The 19,460-nt window shown below is 61.6% G+C and overlaps 2 protein-coding genes across 3 annotated transcripts; both read right to left on the bottom strand.

Annotated features, from left to right (window-relative positions):
• Positions 1 to 230: 230 nt before the first annotated feature.
• Positions 231 to 7,952, bottom strand: MYBPH (myosin binding protein H). Of its 2 annotated transcripts, XM_012758670.3 has the most exons (11): positions 7,659 to 7,952; positions 7,423 to 7,557; positions 6,561 to 6,728; positions 4,149 to 4,237; positions 3,626 to 3,821; positions 3,280 to 3,419; positions 2,541 to 2,700; positions 1,509 to 1,645; positions 1,181 to 1,367; positions 919 to 974; positions 231 to 431 (listed from the first exon to the last, which is right to left on the bottom strand). In XM_012758670.3, exons 1-10 carry the CDS (start codon positions 7,867 to 7,869, stop codon positions 958 to 960), a joined length of 1,440 nt encoding a protein of 479 aa, XP_012614124.2. In that variant the 5' UTR covers positions 7,870 to 7,952; the 3' UTR covers positions 231 to 431; positions 919 to 957. The 2 variants fall into 2 exon arrangements, with proteins under 2 accessions (XP_012614124.2, XP_012614133.2); XM_012758679.3 differs by lacking the exon at positions 6,561 to 6,728.
• A 3,354-nt stretch (positions 7,953 to 11,306) lies between these two features.
• Positions 11,307 to 18,633, bottom strand: CHI3L1 (chitinase 3 like 1). The gene is made up of 10 exons (XM_012758724.3): positions 18,502 to 18,633; positions 18,254 to 18,283; positions 17,068 to 17,269; positions 16,523 to 16,579; positions 15,597 to 15,747; positions 14,711 to 14,832; positions 13,526 to 13,649; positions 12,852 to 13,034; positions 12,133 to 12,249; positions 11,307 to 11,939 (listed from the first exon to the last, which is right to left on the bottom strand). The coding sequence occupies exons 1-10, from the start codon at positions 18,524 to 18,526 to the stop codon at positions 11,799 to 11,801; spliced, it is 1,152 nt and encodes a 383-aa protein (XP_012614178.2). The 5' UTR covers positions 18,527 to 18,633; the 3' UTR covers positions 11,307 to 11,798.
• Between the last annotated feature and the right edge of the window lie 827 nt (positions 18,634 to 19,460).

Below are 19,460 nucleotides of genomic sequence, written 5' to 3'. Positions count from 1 at the left end.
AGGGTTCCAGAGAGGGTGTGTCTGTTTCTATAGTTACGCACTTGGGGCCACAAACCCTGGGTCAGGAAGCAGCGTCTTGACAATTCACATGTCCAGAACCCACCCACCCCGACATCTTGAGACCCCCTCCTTCTGGCACCATGCTCCTCATGGCGACATATCTGGGGACCCCCCTGGTGACACGGTGCCCCCCCAGGTGGTGACGCTCGCTGCCACAGAGACCCCACACAGTAACACCACACCTGTTTATTCGCGTGCCCCTCGCCCAGCACACACTCTCTGGGTGCTCCGCTCTCCGCGCCCCCCGGCTGGGGCCGGCCAGGCCCCCTCCTGAGGCCGGGACTCCAGCCCCTGGGGGTGGGTGCCAGCAGGCACCGGGCGCAGCTCCATCGGCTGTTGCTATGGAAACAGGAGTTCTGGGCCTGCAGCACCTGGCAGAGAACAGGCTCCGTGAGCGTCTGGGCTGGGGCGGAGCCGGGGGTGCCAGGGGGTGCGGAGGGGCAGGGGCCGGGCGCCCTCTTCCTACTGGCCCCTCCCTCAGGCCCCACGCCCGGTCCGAGCTCCGCCCACGGCAGCCAGAGCCTCGGAACCAGCAGGGGAGGCCGCAGGGCAGGGGCTGCTGTCCCCACTTTCCTGAGGAGGAGACCCGTCTAAGGAGGACGCCCTGGCCCGAGGTCACTCAGAGCCAGGACCAGACTTCTGCCCCGTGACCGTGCACTGAATCACCCCTCCGGGCCCCAGCAGCATCGCCCCGTAACATCACCGCATGTCTCGGGGCGTGCGTGCTGCCTGCCTGCGGCTGCGGACCAGTACCCAGAACCCACTGCCACCCTCCCCTCTCCCCCACCCCTGCTCCCAGCCTCCTCTTTGCTTCCCTGCCGCCCCCAGAGGAAGCAGAGGGACAGGTCTGCCGTTTACCTGGGTCCTCATCCCAGCCTCCTCCCGCGGCTCAGCTGTTCAGTGAGTGGCCGAGGCTGGAAGAGATCTCGCAGGTTAGGGTGGGGGAGGTGAGGGGTGCGGGGCCTCTCGATTACATGCCCTCCCCACACTGGGCCACCCTCCCGCTTTGCCCCGCCTCTCCTGCCTTGTCAGCCCCCCAGTCCCGCTCCAACCGGGCGGCTTCTGCTGCTTGCCCATCCACGGGCGGGTCCCTGAGGAATGACCCTCCTCGAGCCCTTACCTTTGACCTCCAGCCGGCAGTCCACAGATGCCTCCCCCAGCACGTTGACGGCCTTGCAGGTGTAGACGCCGGAGTCAAAGGGGCTGGGTTTCCGGATCTCCAGGGTGCAGATGCCTTGGTCAGAGAGGGTGCGGTACCTGGGATCGCCCTGGATCTCCATGTTGTTCTTCATCCAGATGATCTTGGGCTGGAGGCATGGGCAGGGGAGAGCTGGGCTGGGGTCGCTGAGGCCACCCTCAGGCTCAGGTGGCGATGCCTGGAGGACCCCCCAACCCTGCTAGCCCCAGTGGTCCCCGCCAGCCCAGGCACAGCGGGGCCTGGCCCCCACCTTGGGCGACGCTCGGACGCTGCAGAACAGCTGCGTGCTGTAGCCGGGGGTGGAGCTGTGGTCCGCCAGGGGCTGGGTGAACGAGGGGGCTTCTGAGAAGTCTCGCTCCATGAACCCTTTAGGTTTGGCAGCAATGTCTGGGCTCAGGGGAGAAAGCGGGGTGAACTTGAGGAGTGCAGGAGACCTCTTAGGACTGCTCTAATCCGGGATTTGTGGGGAGCAAGCCATGGCCTATTTGTGGGAACTCGGAGACAGGACGTGGCAAAGCGGAGAGAGCCCAGGCAGTGCCGGGGGTCAGGCGGTGAGCAGAGGCAGGACAACCAGAGGGACACGCCGGGCGTGGCACAAGGCGGAGCCTCGCAAGTCAGAGACACTGCATTTCCTCTGTCTGTCGTTGGAGACCTGACCAGCTTTCCTTTTTTAAACGAAAATGTCTTCCTAATTCTGTGCGGCTCAGGCGGGTGTGAAAGAGAGAGTGCCTTGGGGAGCCCACGCGGACTCTGGGTCAGGGAGGAGCACTCAGGGTGGCAGGGACGAGGGCCCAGGGTCTGACATTGACGCAGGAGCTACGGGCGCCTGGTGGAGACGGCAAACACCCACATGGCTCTTGTCCACCGTGGCTGTGTCTCAGGGCGGGAGCCTCGCTCTTTCAGCAAACACACAAACCAGCCATCCGCGCACACGCCGCCCTGCAGGGCAGTCCCCTTGGGGCCCGTGCCTGAGCCCGGTGACTGCTGTGACGTCGGGAGCCCCACGCGTCTTTAGAACAAATACGTGCACAGCCTCCCGGGCACCTTCTGTCTGCAGGGGTCTGCCCTGAGCTGTTTGTTAAAACCAATCGGCCACGTCCACTGCTTTACAGCCGCACTGTGTCGGGGGGGGGGGTGCATGCGGCTTAGCTGTGGGGAGAGGGGGTGGCACGTGTTCCTGGGGCCTTGCTTCAGCCACCCGGCAGAGGGACGCAGAGACGAGGACAGGGCGAGAGTCAGCACGGCCAGCCCTGGCTTGGTTCCCGGCCCCGCCCGGACCCACCTGCCTTCTGGATGTGGGCGAGTCCCTTGGTGACCGCGGCCGAGGCACTGAGTCCGCACAGGTTCTCCGAGAAGACCCGGAAGGAGTAGGAGTTGCCGACGATGAGGTCGGAGATGGTGCAGGTGGTCGAGTGGAAGCGCTCCAGCACCGTGAACCATTGCTGTGGGGAGCACGGCCTGTCACCCTCCCCTGTTGCCCTGGCCTCGCCCTCCCTGCCTGCCCTGTCGCCCCTTCCTTAGAGGGGCTCATTCCATGTCCCCGACCCCGGGGGGCCGAACCCTCCAGCTTTGCATCCAAGGGATTTGAACTGGAGAAGGGGCCCCTGGGTCACTCAGGTGACCTCTGTGGGGTCTTCAGAGAAATCTAGAACCTTCTTACTCAAAGTGTGGCCTGCAGGTGTGCAACCTCAGCATCACCTGGAAACCTCTTAGACATGGGGATCTCGGGCCCCACCTGGACCTACTGAATCAGAACCTGGGCTCAGAGAGGCCCTTAGGTGATGCACGTTGAGATTTGGGCAACCGGTTCGGAGCTTGAAAGTGCTCAGAAGGCCCCGTCCAGCGCCCCCTGCAGTCTCCAGGAGGAAACTGAGGTCCAGAGGGGGAAAGGGTCTTGTCGAGGGGGGCAGAGGGGGTCAGGCCAGTGGCAGTCAGACTAGAACCCGGTCCCCAGACTCTCGGTGGAATGGGCCTTCCCGGCCGCCTCCCACCCCGGCCCCGCTCTGCCCCGCCGGCCTCACCCCTGTCTTCCTGTCCGCCTTCTGCACGGTGTAGCCCAGCAGCTCTGTGTTGCCCGTGTCCGTGGGCGGCGTCCACTCCAGCGCGGCGTTGCAGCCCCACACGTCCAGGAGCCTGATGCTGCTGGGGGCTCCAGGCTTCTCTGCGGGACCACAGTGTGAGCGGCCAGGCCTGCCGCCCAGTCCCCACACCCAGGGTTTGGCTCCTGCCACCCTCCCAGGGCCTGCTCCCGCCATCTTCCCTGGGCCTGCTCCCCGCAGCCTCCCTGGGCCTGCTCCCGGCAGCCGGCCCCTCTGGGGTGGGAGCTGGGGCTCTGGGGAGGCAGCCCTGTCGGCCCTGGTCTCGTACCGATCACCAGGATGTCAATGGCTGCCTTGGCCTCCAGGCCTTCCAGCCGCACCGTGAGCTCGTAGCGGCCCGAGTCAGAGCGCTGGGCCGAGCGGATGAAGAGGATGGAGTCCTGGTCCCCCGTGCGCACGCTCACCCGCTGGCTGTCCAGGGCGTGGCCGTTGTGGGTCCATGAGGCCTGAGGCTTGGGCTTCCCCTGCCAGGGAGGAGCCCGCAGGTGAGTGCAGGGAGCTGCCGGCACCTGCACCCGCCCCACTGGCCCTTCTCAGCGGGCACCGCAGGGCTGGAGCTGCAGGTGCTGCCCAGAGCCCCGCCCCCAGGTGTGCAGCCTGCACTGGAGCCCCACCTGTCTGCAGCTGGGGACTCACAGCCATCCTGTGCACAACCGGGGGAGGATGCGGCCGTCTCAAGGGGTCCCAGCCAGACCCCCGTGGGGACCCTGACATTTCCTAGCTGCCCTGACACACCTCAGATGGGGGTCTGGTTTCCTCCCAGCCTCCTACTTCAGTGGAGGCGAACCCACCTGGAAGGGGATTTGCAGGTTGACCGCCTCTCCCACCTGGCGGATGTAGGTCTGACGAAGGTGGCGGGGCACACGGATCTTGGGGGCCTCTGCGCCAAAGCAAGAGTCTAGGCTTAGTGCCAGCAGGGCAGCAGGTTGGGGCTGCCGAGGCAGGGTAGGGACGGCTGGTGAGGGCCGCAGGCCGGGCAGGAGGGCTCGGGTGTGCTCTGGCTGCCGTGGGCTGCTGGATGTGGGAAGGGTGAAGCTCTCACTCCCCAGGTCTAGGAGCCCAAATCCCTTAAGGCCGCCGGGGTCAGGGCCCCGTGGTGCGAAATGGTAAGCATCCCAGGCACTCCCTTGGCACCTCCGCTCTGCCAGGCTGGGATTTGCCCGCAGCCCAGGCATCCGAGCACCAGATGGGCCGGCTGACTCTCTGTCTCCCCCTGGCGGGGAGCAGGTGCTGCACCTGTCGACCTGTCGACTGTACTCTAGGAAGGAGGCAGCGCCCCACCCTCCACCAGCCCCGTCTTTCAAAGATGCCCTTATGAAACCCGTCTGCCCCTTCCTCTGTCTTGAGGCCCTGTTGGGAAGATTAGGATCCTTTCCTTCCTAAATGAGGCCAGGGCAGGTATACCCCCTTCTTCCCCTGTCACCCCCACCTGCAGTCTGTTCTTCTCACAGGCAGGAAGTCCTCCCTGGAGTCCTGTTTCAGCCCCGCTATGCTAGGGAGCCACGTTTTGGCCATCACTGAATGGGGTGCCACCACTGAAGCCATAGCCATTCCAAGGGAAGCTGCAGCGGCTGCCGTCCCACCCCTGGGGAGGGTGCGGGGGTGGGGACTGAGACTCCTCGGCAGCAAACAGGTGGCAGCAGTTGGTTGGTGGCACGCAGGGCAGAGGAGGACGAGACACTGAGAAGGAACACTGTGTCTCCAAGGATTAGCTGAGCAGGCACTTGGCTCTGGGAGCCTCGGGTGTGGAATGCTCTAGGGACAGCTGTGGGGGGCCAGGAACGCTTGGCAGCTCCAGGTGGCTGAGGAGGGACAGCTGAGCAGCCAAGGATCCTGGACAGGCCCCACCCGCCCTGCCTGCCACGGGCCTGGCTGTCCCCCATTTGTTCACGGCCTCCTCCCCTCTTCTCTCCAGGAAATCCCCTGCTCCCTACCGGAGGAATTTATAGAAGTGGGTGCTGAGTCTGGATGGCTCCTTCCGCACTGGGCTTCGGGGGCCCCTCAGAGTCTCAGCTCCCTGCGGCCCTGGGCGAAGGTCCAGGACCCTCCCAGCCCGGAGCGCTTCCCGGCGCCTCCAGGCTAGAGTTCACAGGGCCAGTCTCACCCAGCCCCCAAGGCTGGGGATGTCCTTGGGTTTTGAACACCACCAGAGAAGATGCCCTGCAGTGCCATGGGGCAGGAATGGCCCTGTGTGGGTGTCAGATGTTGGGACTGCTGCTAAAAAGCCAGGTGGCCTCGGAGGAGTCCCCGGGCTCCTTGGGATGTGCTTGGCCGGGACGGACCGGCCATGATCGTCTATGAGTCTCAGTCCCTAACCCCACGGTTCCCGCGTCTTTCAGACCTCTGAGTTGAGTCTCCTGAAGCCGGAGGTGACCCCTCCCGGGGAGACCCCCTCCTGGAGGCCTTGTCCAGATTGCAAGGTCTGCCCCAGCCTCGGCCAGGGACCGTACATCCCCCTGGTGGAGGAGCGAGAAGGAAGGTGGAGAAGGCCTCGGGCCACCTGCTTGCCCACGTCTCTCCCCACCCTGGGGCACTGCGCTGTCCCCAGGGACCTCAGATCAGACCAAATGACTCACTGCCATTAACAGACTGAAACCCGATCAGCCCTGGGAGGGGACGGAGGGGAGGACTGAGGTTAATGCACCCTGCAAATAGAAATATTAGCAACGGGGACAGCAGCTGGCCTGCAGGTCCCCGAGAGGCACTGCCCTCTGGGATGGAGAGGTCCTCACCGGCCTTTCGCAGGCCTCTCGTTCCTCCCACAAGCGGGCCCTTCTCTCTGTTCCAGAACCTTGGGTGGGTCTGGAATTCTGGTCATAGGAAATGGGCAGAAAATGAGCTTCTGTGGCCACCGGAGGGATTAAGGTTAGATCAGAGGAAGAACAGGTGGATTCTTAGCACCTGAGGCAGGTGACCCGGGGAACTTGAGGTTTCATTTCTGGGGTCAGGAAGCCCCTTCCCCTATGCTTGGGGGATGGACTGCTCAGGGGAATGGCTTCTTTGGTCTCCAGAGGCCCCTTGCTGCTGAGGAACCTGGAACTTTCTTAAGGCAAGCTGGTGACAGTGTGTGGCTTGTGCATGTGAGCGTGGGGTGGGGAAGTGACTGCCCAGGTCCCTCCGCCCACCGGCTCAATTTGTCTGGTGGATAAGGTGCCTGGGGGGAGGGGGCTTGCTGGGGAGCGGAAGGCCAGGACGGGCTTTACCGACGCTCTCTTGGATGTGGACGGGCTGGTCCAGCATGGCAGGGGGGCCGGCCCCCGCGGAGCTCACTGCGGACACACGCAGGAAGAACTTGTCCCCCAGGGCCAGGTTCCGCACGGTCTGCTGGGTCACCATCACGGGCCGGGCGTTCACGGGCACCCATTCCGAGGCTGAGGGGAGCCATGGGCGTGTGAGGTCCACGGCACCCCGCTCTGCGGGCCTTCCCTCCTGCTGGCGATCTGGGGACCAGACCTCCCTCTCTGGGCCTTGCTTGCCCCTTGTCCCCTTCCCCGACTTCTTGTCAAATGGTGTTAAAGACACCTGATGTTAGAGCCCTGAAATCGTGGCCAGAGTTGGGGATGCTGAAGCCCAGAGAGAGCTGGACACATTTGCAAAGTCACACAGCAAGGTAGGGGCAGAGGCAGAGGCCAGGCCGAACTGAGGCCATGGAGGGGGACGGTGGCAGCAGGGATGTGGCCAGAGCACCCCATCCCTATCTCTCCTCACTGGCTCTTACTCTAATACCCCCCCTCTGCTCCTGCAGCGCCCTCCCCGGCAGGTTCTCTGAGACTCAGCACCTCCCCCCTCTCATCAGAGCAGGGCCGGGTGTCCCCACCCTTCTTTTATCCAGAGGCTCCTCTGAGTGGAGGCCGAAGGGGCTCCTGAGGTCACTTGCGTGTCCCCCGCCTTCAGAGGTACGCTGGTGGAGCGGGAAGTGGCGAGTGGGTGGGTCGGGGGAACCACCGCTTGCACCCCCTCCTTCCGTGTCTGACCCACCCTGACCGACTGCAGGGTCCGGCACTTGTCCCTGCTGCCCTCCACGTCCACCTCCTGGGTGCATGCGGGACTTAGCTCAGCACTCACCTCCCTCTCGGCAGAGCTCCAGCACATAGCCCTGGAGGCCCAGCCTCCCTAGCCTCTCGGGGGGCTCCCAGCTCACGGTCACGGAGCTGTGGCTCACGTCCTCCAGGGTCAGCAGCAGCGGGGCGCTGGGAATGTCTGGGGAGGAGCCAGGGCGCGATGAAGGGGTTCATGGCCAAGAGCTCCCCTCCACCCCCCCGCACGGCTGCCTCCCCTCCACCTGCCCCACCTCTGTTCACCTTCGCTTGCGGGTACAGGCTTAGTGGCTGCGGGGGCCGAGGGGGCCGTGGGGGCCTGTGAGGCAGGCTCCTGTGGCTGGGGAGCCTGCTCTTCCCCGGGGAGCTCTGGTGCCGCCACTTCTCCGGGAGGCTCCGTGGCGGGCACCTTGGCAGACTCAGACGAGGTCTCCTCTGGACCACAGGCGGGGGCCTTGGAGGTGGTGTTTTCCATCACTGCGGGCCTGGCTGGGGGTCGGGCTGGAGTGGCAGGGGTCGGCAGTGGAGGGGCTGGACCTCCAGGGTGCCGGGGGGGGACACCTAGGTCCAGGCTTATATAGCCAGGGGCCGCCCCACCCCCAGCAAACGATTCCCAGCTGCGGGGTCAGGTCAAACAGGAGGGCTGGGGGCGGGGAGGCGCCCAGGCTAGGAATAGCTCTCGGGGAGGGACCGCAGGCCCCTAGCGGAGCGGGCTATCTTGTCCATCACCCGGATGGGCCCTCGACAGCCAAGGTGCCGCTGCCCGGACAGGGGGAGGGCGCGGATGGGCGGGATGGACACGGATGGGGACCTGTGCCAGGCATCAGGGCAACGGGGGAAACAGCTTCTATCTGGAGACTGATCCCAGGCTCTGTGTGTCTGGCCTCTGCAGGGCCACTTGTGCCCAGAGCTGCTCAGAGTGGGTGCTGGGGCCCAGACAGCCCAGAACAGCCTTCACGGGGGGCAGGCCCAGCTCTGGCCCTGGGGCCCACACTCCCCTGGCCCCACAGTCCCTGGGGACTGTCACCTGTGCGGTAGGAGGCTCAGGACCCTACAGGGGGAGGGACTTGGGGTGTCCAAGGTGGGGCTGGCTGGGGGAAGGTCCTGTCTGTCAGGGAGGCTGCTGGGCATCTGGTCTCCCGGTCCCTGCCCCAGGCTTTGGGTTTCTGTCTATTACAGGGGTCCTGCGGCCCCTGGGGTGGGATCCAGTTATAGGCAGATCTTGAAGAGACCCTGCTGGAGGACGGCGTTTGGAAACTTCTAGACTCTTCAAAGCAGGCCATGGGCATGGGCATTCCTAGTGTGGGAAATGAGGCAGGTGTGATCAAATTTCTAGCCATCGATTCATTCATTCAGTAAAACGTCAAAAGACTGGTGGTAATTTAGAAGATAGACACTCCCATGTGTCAGGGAGGAGGGGGAGGTAGCTGTCACTGCTGGCGGGAGTATGAACTGGAGCAGTCGCTTTGGACGAGGTGCGACGGCGCCTAGTGCAATGGGTGCTGTGCCCACGCCACCTCCCGGCGGGTCCAGTCCTAGGGATGCCCACGCGTGCACCCAGGAGGCACAGGGGGATGCTCAGGGCAGTATTATTTGTAATTGCAGAAATCTGGGGGAAAACAGCTGCGTCTCAACAGTGGGGTGGATACATACCTGTGCAGTGTTTATGCAACCATAAAGCAAAATATAGAATGGAATGAGCAAAGTTCAGCTACAAACAATAACACGGAAGATCTCCCAGACCTAACGGTGAGCAGAAGGAGGGACGCACACGGAAATTCAAACGTTGAATTCAAACACAGGCGACGCCAAGTTCTCTTCTTTGGGGTGCAGCCACAGGGGGTAAGGCCGAGAAGGAAGGCAAGGCCAAGGTCAGCGCAGAAGTCAGGATGGTGGCTGACTCCAGGTGGAGGGACAGGGGTGTGTGTGATTGTAGGGGCTCCAGATGGGGGTCACACAGGTTCTCACTACATAATAATTCTTTAAATTAAACAAATACATTTTATGCACTCTGTAGCAAGTGTGATATGTCCGGATATTTAACACATTGACTGCCACGCTGGAAGAAATATTTTTTCCTTGGGGTCATGGTGTTTTATGATGAGAATAGAATAAAAACTTTGAAAACAAAACGATTCTAATTCAATGGAAAATTTGATATTTTTCATTGTTTTCTGTACATGAGTCATATGCAATTAAGTTGTCAATATTAATTGTAACAGTAAGAATATCGAGTAAGACTTTCATGAACCAACTGCAGGGTTTTGCCCAGGGGACTGCCCATCACATAACATGTGTGATGGGCAGCCCCCTGGGCATTGTGAGTTGCCTGTGCACCACGTGGCTCCCAACATAGAAAGAAGTGTGAGTTACATACACTTCACAAGGCCCCGCACTCAAAACTGGCGTGAGTTAAATACAACTCACGAGGCAGTTAATGTGTTATAAATAAATAAACATGTAATTTATTCAAGGCCCTCAGCAGCATGCATACTCTCTCCCTTCCTAGGGACGGGGGACACAGGAGTGTGGCCACCTCTCAACCCCAGCTGTCCTTGCTGGGGAGTGGCAGTGGAGGGCCTGGGAGCCTCTGGGTACCCTTGTCCTCAGCCAGGTGACTCAGTGTCCTGCTGGGCAGGGAGCAGGTCCTGGAGACCCGATCTCCATCCTTGGCCTGTGACTCTGCAGCTATAAGTGAATGTGACTAACCCTGCCGGACCCTGAGTCAGCCTTGGAGAGCTTGTCCCAGGCGGGGGGAGGGCAACCCCAGGGGAGAAGGGTTGGCTGCCCAGGAGGGCCCACAGCTCTGGGGTTTCTAAGACCTTTGCGTGGGGGGGCAAGCAGTGGCAAGGACTGGGAAATACTTCGCCCCACTGGCCGGCAGTGAAACGCCAGGTACAACACCCCCGCCCCCCTCCGCCCCAGGCTCTGGCCAAGTTCTTGCTTTCCTTTGCCGTTAGCAGGACTTGACCTTGGGACTAGCTGCATCTGCCCAGCTCCAGCTGGTTTAAATTTCAGATATTTCCTTCCCTCCATCTCAAACCAGAGTCACAAACCGTCAGGCCCACACGTGATTACCCCAAGCCACAGATAACCCAAACATCAAGGAACCCACAAATGAATTCTCTTTACTTTTGGCGTGTGTGCCTGGACTCTCTCTGCGTAAGGGCCCTGGAAACTCACAGTGGCCCGGGGACAGCATCTCCACCTCCAGCTCGGCAAGGCCGGGGCACCGGCGGGTGTTTGAGCCGTCCGTGCCATCCTCCCCACCCAGTGTCTCAGCCAGCGTGAGCAGAGGGGCTCTGACCTCTGCTTGGGGTGAGGGAGGAGGACGAGGCCAGGGCAAGCAGGACAGAGGGCTGAGCTCAGCGCTGGCACCTGGGGCAGGGACAGATTTCAGCCCAGCAGTGGGACAGGCCGCCTCCAAGGGAAAGAGCTGCCCTGCACTGGGGTCATGGGGAGGGTGCAGGGCCATCTCGCGAGTGCTCTGCAGAGACTCTAGCGCTGGGAGGCCGGGAGGGTGTGAGCGGTCATCTGCCATTCCCTCTGGCCCCAAGGGGCCCCGGGTTCGGGGCTCTCTAAGCTGGCCCTGTGGGCAGCCCCCACCACCTTCCTGCGGGGCAGGGGGGATGAAGTGCTGGGATTAAGGGGCTCCTTTCCCAGCGCCTGCCAGCCCTCAGCAAACAGAAAGGGCTTCTTTCAACAGGAGCTCAATTTAGAGGTCTGGATGCAGCGACTTTAACATCTTGGATCTGAGGATGCTGGCCTCCCATCGGGGCTCCGCGGGGCCTGGCCCCTGCACGCCCAGGGCTCCCTCCCGACCCCAGAGAAAGGAATCCAGGAGAGATGGGGGGGCGAGGCCGATGGCCCAGTGGGCCCACGAAGACAGACTGAAGCGGGCGCCAACACACGTCAAGCTGTCACACTTTATTGAGCAGCTGTGGAATTAGGCGAGGGAAGTAGGATAGGAGACGCGATTAGGTCCCTAAGTGAAGGTCTCAAGTTGGGCTTTGCAGAGGGTATAATTAGCACGGCCACTGTGTCTTGTAGGACGTCTGGCTGCTTGGCAGCAGAGCTTGCCAAAACGGTGTCCTTCGATAAGGAGAACCGGGGGAGAGGGGGTTGCAGGGGTCCCTGTGCCGGGTTCGGGGTCTGCGAGCACTTCCCTTCACAGCAGGTGTGTGCTCATCCTGCGTCTCACACTGTGCGGGTCCCCAGGCCCTCGCTGCGCTGTCCCCTCAGCCCCACCCCACTCCTGTCCACTGGGGCTGAGCTCAGTCCCAGGGCAGTGGCCCTCTGCAGGGTCCCAATGGAGGGGCACTGAAGCTCAGCCGGGGACTCAGCAGGGCAGGTGATCAGGCTCCAGGCCAGCTGGCCCCCCACCGTGTGCAAAGGGACAGAGGGCTAAGCCGCAGCCAGCGCATCCTTGATGGCATTGGTCAGAGGGAAGCGCAGGTTCTGGCCACAGAAGGAGCCACGGAAGTCATCCAGGTCCAGGGCCCACACCATGGCGCCCGCCAGCTGCCTGTCCTTCAGGTACCGCACCTGGCGGGGAAGGTCCAGAGGGGCAGGGCTGGGTTCCCGGGCCAGGGCGTGTATGCGGGGAACTGTGCTCTGAGGTCCTGAGACCCACACGCGGGTGGCCCAGCCCAGCCGTCAGTGCCGGCCGGATGCCGGCTGCTTGGAGCAGGGCCCTCCTCTTCCTCTTTACCCTGAGGCTGGCCTTGGGGAAGCCTACCTTGCTTTTGACGCTCTCCTGGTCGTCATATCCCACCCACTGGTTGCCCTTGGTGGCGTAGGGGACCTGCTGGCCCAGGAGTCTGCGGACCGTGGCTCCTTGGAGGAAGTCGCAGATCTGAGCAGAGGACAGGGCAGGGTTAGCGTGGGAAGCCGGTGTGCTGAGACTTGGCAGGTCACCAGGAGGTGTCACTCCCCAAACCTCTCTCAGCCCCTGCTTCATCCTGCAGCCTGGTTCTCCTGGGTCTGCAGGCTGCAGGCTTCATGCAGACTTATGTAAAACAGATGAGAAAGTCCCAGAATTCCTGGTTGCCTTAGGTGAGCACTCTACAGGGGTTTCTGATCCTCTTCCTCCATTTAGAACGGACGTGGGAGATGGGGCTGAGGACGGGCCGTAGGCCACAGAGCAGCAGAGGCGAGGCTGAAACAAAAAATCTGCCTCCTGGCCATCGCTCTTTCCTGGGCTGGAAAGAAGAGCAGAGCTCGAGGCCAGAGGGCCATCCGGGGAGCCTGGTGGTGCAGACCTGCGTGCCTGCACCTGCTGGGACCCTTAGTCGCGAAAGGCCTAACCTCTCCCCTCCTCTTCCCCAGGGATACCAGCGCAACTGAACATGTTTTTTAATTCCCAAAGGAGAAAAGCTGAGGATAGAGTGGGGGTCACCTTCCCCAGGGCTGCCGGTGGTGCCGGGGGAATCTTACCTCCTCCCCCAGCTGCGTTACCTCATAGTAGGCGAGGGTCCCCGCCTCCTTGGTGTATCGGCCTGGTATTCCCGGCCCCGAGATTGGGGCGCCGACCCCCGTCTCCGAAGAGGCCAGAGTGAAGCTCTTCCCGAAGGTGGGGATGCCCATCACCAGCTTGCTGGCGGGAGCCCCCAGCCGCAGCACGTAGCCCACAGCGTAGTCCTGGGGGTGGGGGGGGGCAGACACGTGGTTAGGGGAGGGGGTGGTGCGTGGACGCCAGAGGTCGTGCGGTTAACACTGCGGCCTTGACGGGGGTCACAGGTACATGGTGCATTTGGACTCCCCGTCCCTCTGGGGACTGACACTGCCAGTTTAAAACGAATTTGTAGCTACATTCTCAAAAACAGCCTCTTAGACCTAGGAAGGATTATTGCTATTTGACACCTGCAGAAGTCAGATAATCGGGGGTGTTTGCACACCCATCGAATAGCCGGCTGAGGCTAGACTCCCCCCTCCTCAGCCCCCACGCTGTCCCTTCCCAGGGCCATGCAGAATGCACAGGCTTTGGGCCTCAGTTTCCTCATCTGTGAAATGGGGCCCACAACCCCGCTCTTGCATGATTGTACTGAGGAGTGGAGGGGTGGTGTGAGAACTCCGACAGGTGGCAGGTCTCTGGGGACCCCCTCCCGGCCCTCCCTCCTTCCCGTGCTCACAGCATTGCTGAACCTGTCGGGACTGGCGTCCTGCTGGCCTCGGAACAGGGGGCTGTGGTGGCCAGTGGTCCTGTGCCAGACTCCATGAAAATCGTAGGTCAGGATGCTGATGAAATCCAGGTGTCTGGGGAGGAAGGGGATGGAAGGCGGGGAAGGAAATTGGAAAATCTCTCGGCCTCACCTGCCAGGCTCACGTATCCGGCAGGATACGGGCAAGGGCAGCAGGCAGCTGCGGGGCAGCCGCTAACGCACACCCCAGCTGTTCCAGGTGACCGCTGTCCCTGCTGCCGGCCTGCCTCCCCTGTGCCACGCCGGGGTGTGGGCTCAGGGTCCCACAAGGGCACTTCAGGCAAGACTGGGGCCTTCCCTCACGCCCAGTGCACGCTGGGAGCTGGCCTCTGTCCCACCTCACGCCCTCCGCTCCTGCCATGCAGGCAGATTAAAGATGGCATCAACAGACAGCCTGGCGGGGGTGGGAGCGGGACAAAGGGCCGTGTGAAGCTCAGGTGCACGAGGAGGAGGCTTTCGCCGGTGGGGGGCCGCAGGGGGATTTCGTGAATGTGTGCCTCAGCTATCTGGGCAAACTCTTTCTCACGCTCTAAAGGGTCGATTTAACTAAGCTCTGGATCCCGCACCTCCCTAAGGTCCTAAAGGCGATTCCTAAGTCCTTTCTCAGAGTCTTCGTTCCTTACTCCTGGGTTTCCCAAGATCCACCCCTGGCGGGTGCTGCTCCTGCTCCCCTGCACGAGGGGGTGGGGCGGGGTGAACAGGAACGGGGGCTGCCTGTGTGTGTGAGTGCCCCTGGAGCGCCCCCCAGCTTTCTAGAAACCGCAGGTCTTCCTGCAGCTCCGTCGCCTCTCCAGGGAGCAGCCTTTGGCACGGAGAAATAACCCCATACTGGCAGGTGGATTAGTACAGATTTTTCTGCTTCCTTTTCCAAAATGCCTTCATAACAATTCTCCCAACTGGTTAATAACACCCCATGGGAAAAAGGAAGGGCAGGGATTATCATGCCCCATTTGACAGATGGGGAAACTGAGGCACGGGGTCGGGAAGTGACCTGCTCAAGGTCACGCACTGACGTTTTGGAAGGACTGGGACAGGAAGCCCCGTCTCCCGAGTCTACACCGAGAGCTGGGGCAGGCGGGGAAGGAGGAGGGTCTGCAGTGGGGACAGGAGACTCACTGCGATATCTGGGGGATGTCGTAGCCACTGTCGATGGTGACCTTCCCCGAAGACACCGCCGCGCTGAGCAGGAGCTGCTGTTTCCCTGGCTGAGCTTCCTTTGCAAATTCGGCCTTCATTTCCTGCACGGGAGACAGGGGGGTGAGTGGCAGGGGCCCAGGCGGCATGAGAGAGAGACTTGTTGGGAGAGGACGAGGTCCCTGAGCACCTGCCGTGGTCCCCAACCCGCCTGGGGCCGCGTGGAGAGGGTAAAATGGCCCCTCAGTGGTCCCATCCTCAGGGCCACCCATCCTTTTCCTAAACAACTGTTTAGGCCGACCTCATCCCCGCACCCCATGCACACCCACGAGCACTCGAGTACTCCCTGTCCTGGGGGACCGTCAGGACAGTGGGTGGTCCCAACAGGCCCACAGACGATGTTGGAAGACACTTGCTTTTCCGTCTGTGCTTTGTGTGGCTGGTGGGTAAAATCGCAAAGCTAAAGTGATTCGTGTGGGCACTGTGCACGTTTGTTTAGACTCTCGCTGTGCCCTGGGTAGCTGGCCAGGCTCGGGCTGTCCCGGCTGCAGCTGAGTGCCCCTGGACACGGTGCCTGCTGGGCAGTGGGTGGCATCAGGTTGGGACCGGAGTGGACAGCCCACTAGGCGGGCAGTGAGGAGCGGGCGCTCTGCGCACTTGCTCCCGTCTGCCTCTTAGAGCCCACCCCCGCCTCCCGCCGTGGTCACGGGAGGTCTTCCTTGCCGTGTAGGATCTCCAGGGCACGGGGTCCGAGGACCCTGCAGCGAGAAGGCTGAAGTCCCTCCTTGCCTGTCCTCAGGACATCAGCTGAAGACGGCCTCTAACCCACCCCCCCTGACCCCTGCCCGTCTCCCTGGCCGACCAGCACCTTGATCAGGGCGGTGAAATGCCGCTTGTCTCTCCGTTCGGGGTAGAGCCAGGCTAGGTCCAGCCCATCAAAGCCATGAGCCCGCAGAAATGGTGGCACCGATTTGATGAAGGTCCTGCGACTCTGGGTGTTGGAGGCTATTTTGGAAAATCTAGGACCGAAATCACCCCCGTAGATTTTGGGAAATCTCGGATTGAAGTCAGTCCCACGGATATGCTAGGTGCCTCGGCCCTCTGGTGGTGGGTTTCCAGGGCCGGGGGGTGGGGGTGGGAGCCTGAATCCACGCAGCTCTAGGAGGGCGTGCTGGGACGGGGCCCACCTGCAGGCATCTTAGACAGAGCGCGTGCTTTGGAGCCAGACAGTGCTGGTTTCCAAGCTCGGCCCTGTCACTCACTGGCCAGCCACGTTGGTCAGGTTATAACCTGAGTCTCATTTTCCCCGTCTGTGAAATGGGCATAGTTGTAACAGCTCACAGTGCTGCTGCAGGACAACGTGGGACAATGGCGGGCAAGGTGCCAGACTCAGTAAGTGGGGCCGTGATGGCCACATCCACCCCCCGCTTTTTAAGCCCTGCGTCATCCCTGTCTACTCTAAGGATTTCTTCCTGGGTCTCCACACCCCCAATTTCCCCGTTGGTTTTCACCCCTCTCCTTCCAGCCCTGTGGCAGTGGCCCCAGAATGTCCTTGGCTTTCAGGCCAGACAGGCAGTAAACAGAGCATCGGCAGGGAATCAGACCTGCCGCTGACTGGCCATGCGACAAATCCCTCCGCCTCTCTGGTTTCTTGGCCACACGTGAGGCTGACCCCCGACCACCAGCGAGGGCTCTGCGCCGGGCCAGTCTGGACCCCCTGCAACCCCCACGCGGTGGGTGGGGGGTCCCGGCCTCCTCCCTCCCATGCCCTCATCCCCTGTGGAGCGCCCCTACCTTTGAGAGCCGAAGCTCCATCCCCCAACAGACAGGAGGGTCTTCAGGTTGGGGTTCCTGTGGGGCACAGGGAGGAGGAGAGGGCAGAGGTTGAATGAGCTTGTTGTGACACTGGGTGGCCCCATGACGGGGAGGACGTAGTAGGTTTCTGGCTTTGGGAGAGGCTGGACCAGACCTCTGACCTGCTCCCATCCCTGAGATCTAGTCTTCCGAGAGCTCATAGGTGTGGCAGTCACCCTGAGATATGCTGCCCGCTTTTCCCCTCCCAGTGGGGAGGCCAGAGTGTGGCGAAGTAGAGCCATGCTCCCTGGAGGCACCCTTGGGGGAGGAGAGGGCTCCCTTCGCCCTGCCCCCATCGCCACCCCAAACGCTGCCCAGCACCTGCCTCCGTCACCTCCTCCCGTTTAAGCCCAGGCCCTGCCATTCTCCACCCAGAGGTGGACCCGTGGGCCCTCGCCCATCCTCCTGGGCAGGGCTGTCCTGCCCTGGGACCGGCCCAGCCAACCCTCAGTCTTTCTCCCGCCCCGGCCAGCCCGTGGCCCAACCTGTTCTTGAGTGTGTTCAGCATGTCATAGAGCGTCACATCATTCCACTCCCAGGTGTCGATCTGGTCGTCGCTTATGTTGGCGAAACTGTAGATGATGTGGGTGCAGAGGGAAGGGCCGATGGCGTCCGGGAAGCAGCTCCCATCGCCTTCCCGGTACTGGGACCAGCTGGTGTAGTAGCAGACCAGCTTGTACGCAGCGCCTGAAGGAGGAGCGTGGGCTGGGGCCTGGGCCGGGATTCGGCAAGGGACCTCTGGCTGAGCCCGGGGCTGAGCACCAGTGGGGCGTAGGGGTGGGGCGGGAGGAGTGGGGCACAGAGCTGTGAGCAATGTCAGAATTCTCAAATGAAAGGCGCTGGCTCAGGGCCCCCTGCCTCTGCGGAGTTCCCTGTGTGATGGGAATAAGGCCTATTCTGGAAATGCCTAGAAAAGATCAAATGCAGTGCATGAGTGTCCACTGCAGACTAAAATGGGGGCACTGTGTGGGGTGAGGGTAGGAGCTGATGAGTAAAGGTGAAATGGGACTCGTGCAGGAACGGCAGGCTTCCTGGAGGCGGTGGCTTTGAGGGAGAAGAAGGACCCAGCCCCAGACAGCCAGCGTCAGAAGATGGCCCTGGCCTACAGCCTGGAGCCTTCTGGGACTTGCAGTGAAGCCCTTGATCGAGAGGGAGGGATCTGGCCCGCCTCTTCTCTGCCTCTTGGTGGGAGTGCCCCTAACTTGTGACCCGCCCAGAAGGGCAGTCCCACGTGCCCCAAGCCGGGCACAATATCACAATAGACCAGGAATTTCTCCCTCTCCTCTAATTCTAGTTTCTCCTGCCGCAAATGAAGTCTTTTCTGGCCGTTGCTTGTGGGGGAAGAGCAGTTGGCGCCACTCATCCGTGTGGCTACTGGGCTCGTGTTAGCGGTTCCCACGGGCTGCTCGTCAAAGCCCTCCCTGAGCCTGAACCTTTTAAAGTCTGTTATTTTGAAAATTTTCAAATATACAGAAGAGCGGAGACAGGTTAATAAACATCCATATACCCATCACTGCAGTTTAACAAAGGTGGTGATTTCGGAGCCATTTGAATCACAGAAGAAACCAGGGGAAGAAGAGTCTTCCCCTGGTGCCAACCTCCTCCAAACACCCGGTGCCCCTCGCCAGGTCTCCAAGTGTGTGTGTGTGGGGGGGATGGGAGATTACTTACAGCACTGGAGCAGCGCCAGGACCGCAAAGCCTGGAGGGAAATCCAGGGTCAGAACCCTGCAGGTGCATCCTGCCCTTCCTCCTGCTCCCTCCCTTCCTCCTTCCAAGCCCCTGGTTGCAGCCTCAGTCCTTCCCCTGGCTCTGCTTCCCCTCCCCTCCCCCACAGCCGGTAGGGTGGCCCACTTAGCTCTCTGGGCTGCCCAGAAAAAAAACCCTCAACCCTGATCCGGCCTTGGCCAGCCCAGAGACCTGTTCCAGCTGCCCTCAGCCCCATGCTGGCTGCAGGGAGCAGTACGGTGGTTGCAGCCTCTTCCGGTGCCCAGCCTCCTAGACAGGGCTCTGCCCCAGGCCCTGCACTTCCTTTTTATACCTGTCCTACTCCACTCCCCTCCGCCCAAACCGTCCCTTTTATGGGAACTGAGCTGTGTGTCAATGAGGGAACCAGAGGCTGGCAGTGGAGGCGGGGAGTACTGCAGCCACCAGGGCAGGATTGGGAAACCTCGGAGTGTTGAAAATTTGGGGCCAGGTCTTCATGAGCACCTGCCAGCAGAAGGGCCAGCAGAGTGGGGGGGTGCTGCGGGGGCTGTGACTCAGCCCCATTTCCAAAGGCCTCCTGCACACCCACCGCCGCTCTTCTTGCCAGCCGTTTCCTGGATTTTCTGGCAGCCTCTACCTTGGCATTTCCAGCCCTCAGCCCAGGCCCTTGGCCAGGTTGAAACTGGGCGCAATTGAGTTACATAAGCCACGACGCCCCCCGAACAAGCCTGTTATTTTCTCCCTGGTCTAGGTCAGGGCCAGAGAGCCTTGGGAGGAAGGCCGAGTGCTCCCTTTGGGGGTCATGCCTCCCCTCCTTTCACAGTTTATATGCTGGTTATTTAAAGGGAAAGTGGGAAATTCCCAGGAATGTTTTTGAGCCCTGATGTTTTGGCTTCAGTTTTGAAATGCCAGGAAAGACGATCTTTTGCAAGCCCAGGACTACAGGACTACAGTGAGGCACTACAGAAGGAATACAGGCCATTCGAGATTATTCCCCGAGGAGCAGCTGCAGAGGATCTCGGAGCCCAAGCCTAATGATGTGGCCTCTCTCTAAACCTTTCAGAGCCTCCTTAGCGCTCCTGGGATAAGAAGGGCACTTCTTAACGAGGCTCTGCCTGGTTGGGCCCCTGTTTGTGGATCTTTTTTTTTTTTTTTTTTTTTTTGGCCAAAGA

Source organism: Microcebus murinus, chromosome 23 (assembly GCF_040939455.1).
Source record: "Microcebus murinus isolate Inina chromosome 23, M.murinus_Inina_mat1.0, whole genome shotgun sequence".
NCBI lineage: Eukaryota > Metazoa > Chordata > Mammalia > Primates > Cheirogaleidae > Microcebus > Microcebus murinus.
The sequence above is the reverse complement of the archived record's forward strand: the minus strand, read 5'-3'. Positions and strand labels throughout refer to the sequence as shown.

What these genes read in the sequence shown, in the direction of transcription:
- MYBPH (XM_012758670.3), bottom strand. Translation starts at nt 7,869, where the DNA reads ATGGAAAACACCACCTCCAAGGCCCCCGCCTGTGGTCCAGAGGAGACC. An exon ending in GGAGCTCTGCCGAGAGGGAG is followed by an intron (nt 6,729 to 7,422) that starts GTGAGTGCTGAG and finishes GGCTCCCCTCAG; the next exon opens with CCTCGGAATGGGTGCCCGTG. An exon ending in AGGCGGACAGGAAGACAGGG is followed by an intron (nt 2,701 to 3,279) that starts GTGAGGCCGGCG and finishes TGCTCCCCACAG; the next exon opens with CAATGGTTCACGGTGCTGGA.
- CHI3L1 (XM_012758724.3), bottom strand. Translation starts at nt 18,526, where the DNA reads ATGGGGCTGAGGGCAGCTGGAACAG. An exon ending in CTGAACACACTCAAGAACAG is followed by an intron (nt 16,580 to 17,067) that starts GTTGGGCCACGG and finishes TGTGCCCCACAG; the next exon opens with GAACCCCAACCTGAAGACCC. An exon ending in AGGAGAGCGTCAAAAGCAAG is followed by an intron (nt 11,940 to 12,132) that starts GTAGGCTTCCCC and finishes CTTCCCCGCCAG; the next exon opens with GTGCGGTACCTGAAGGACAG.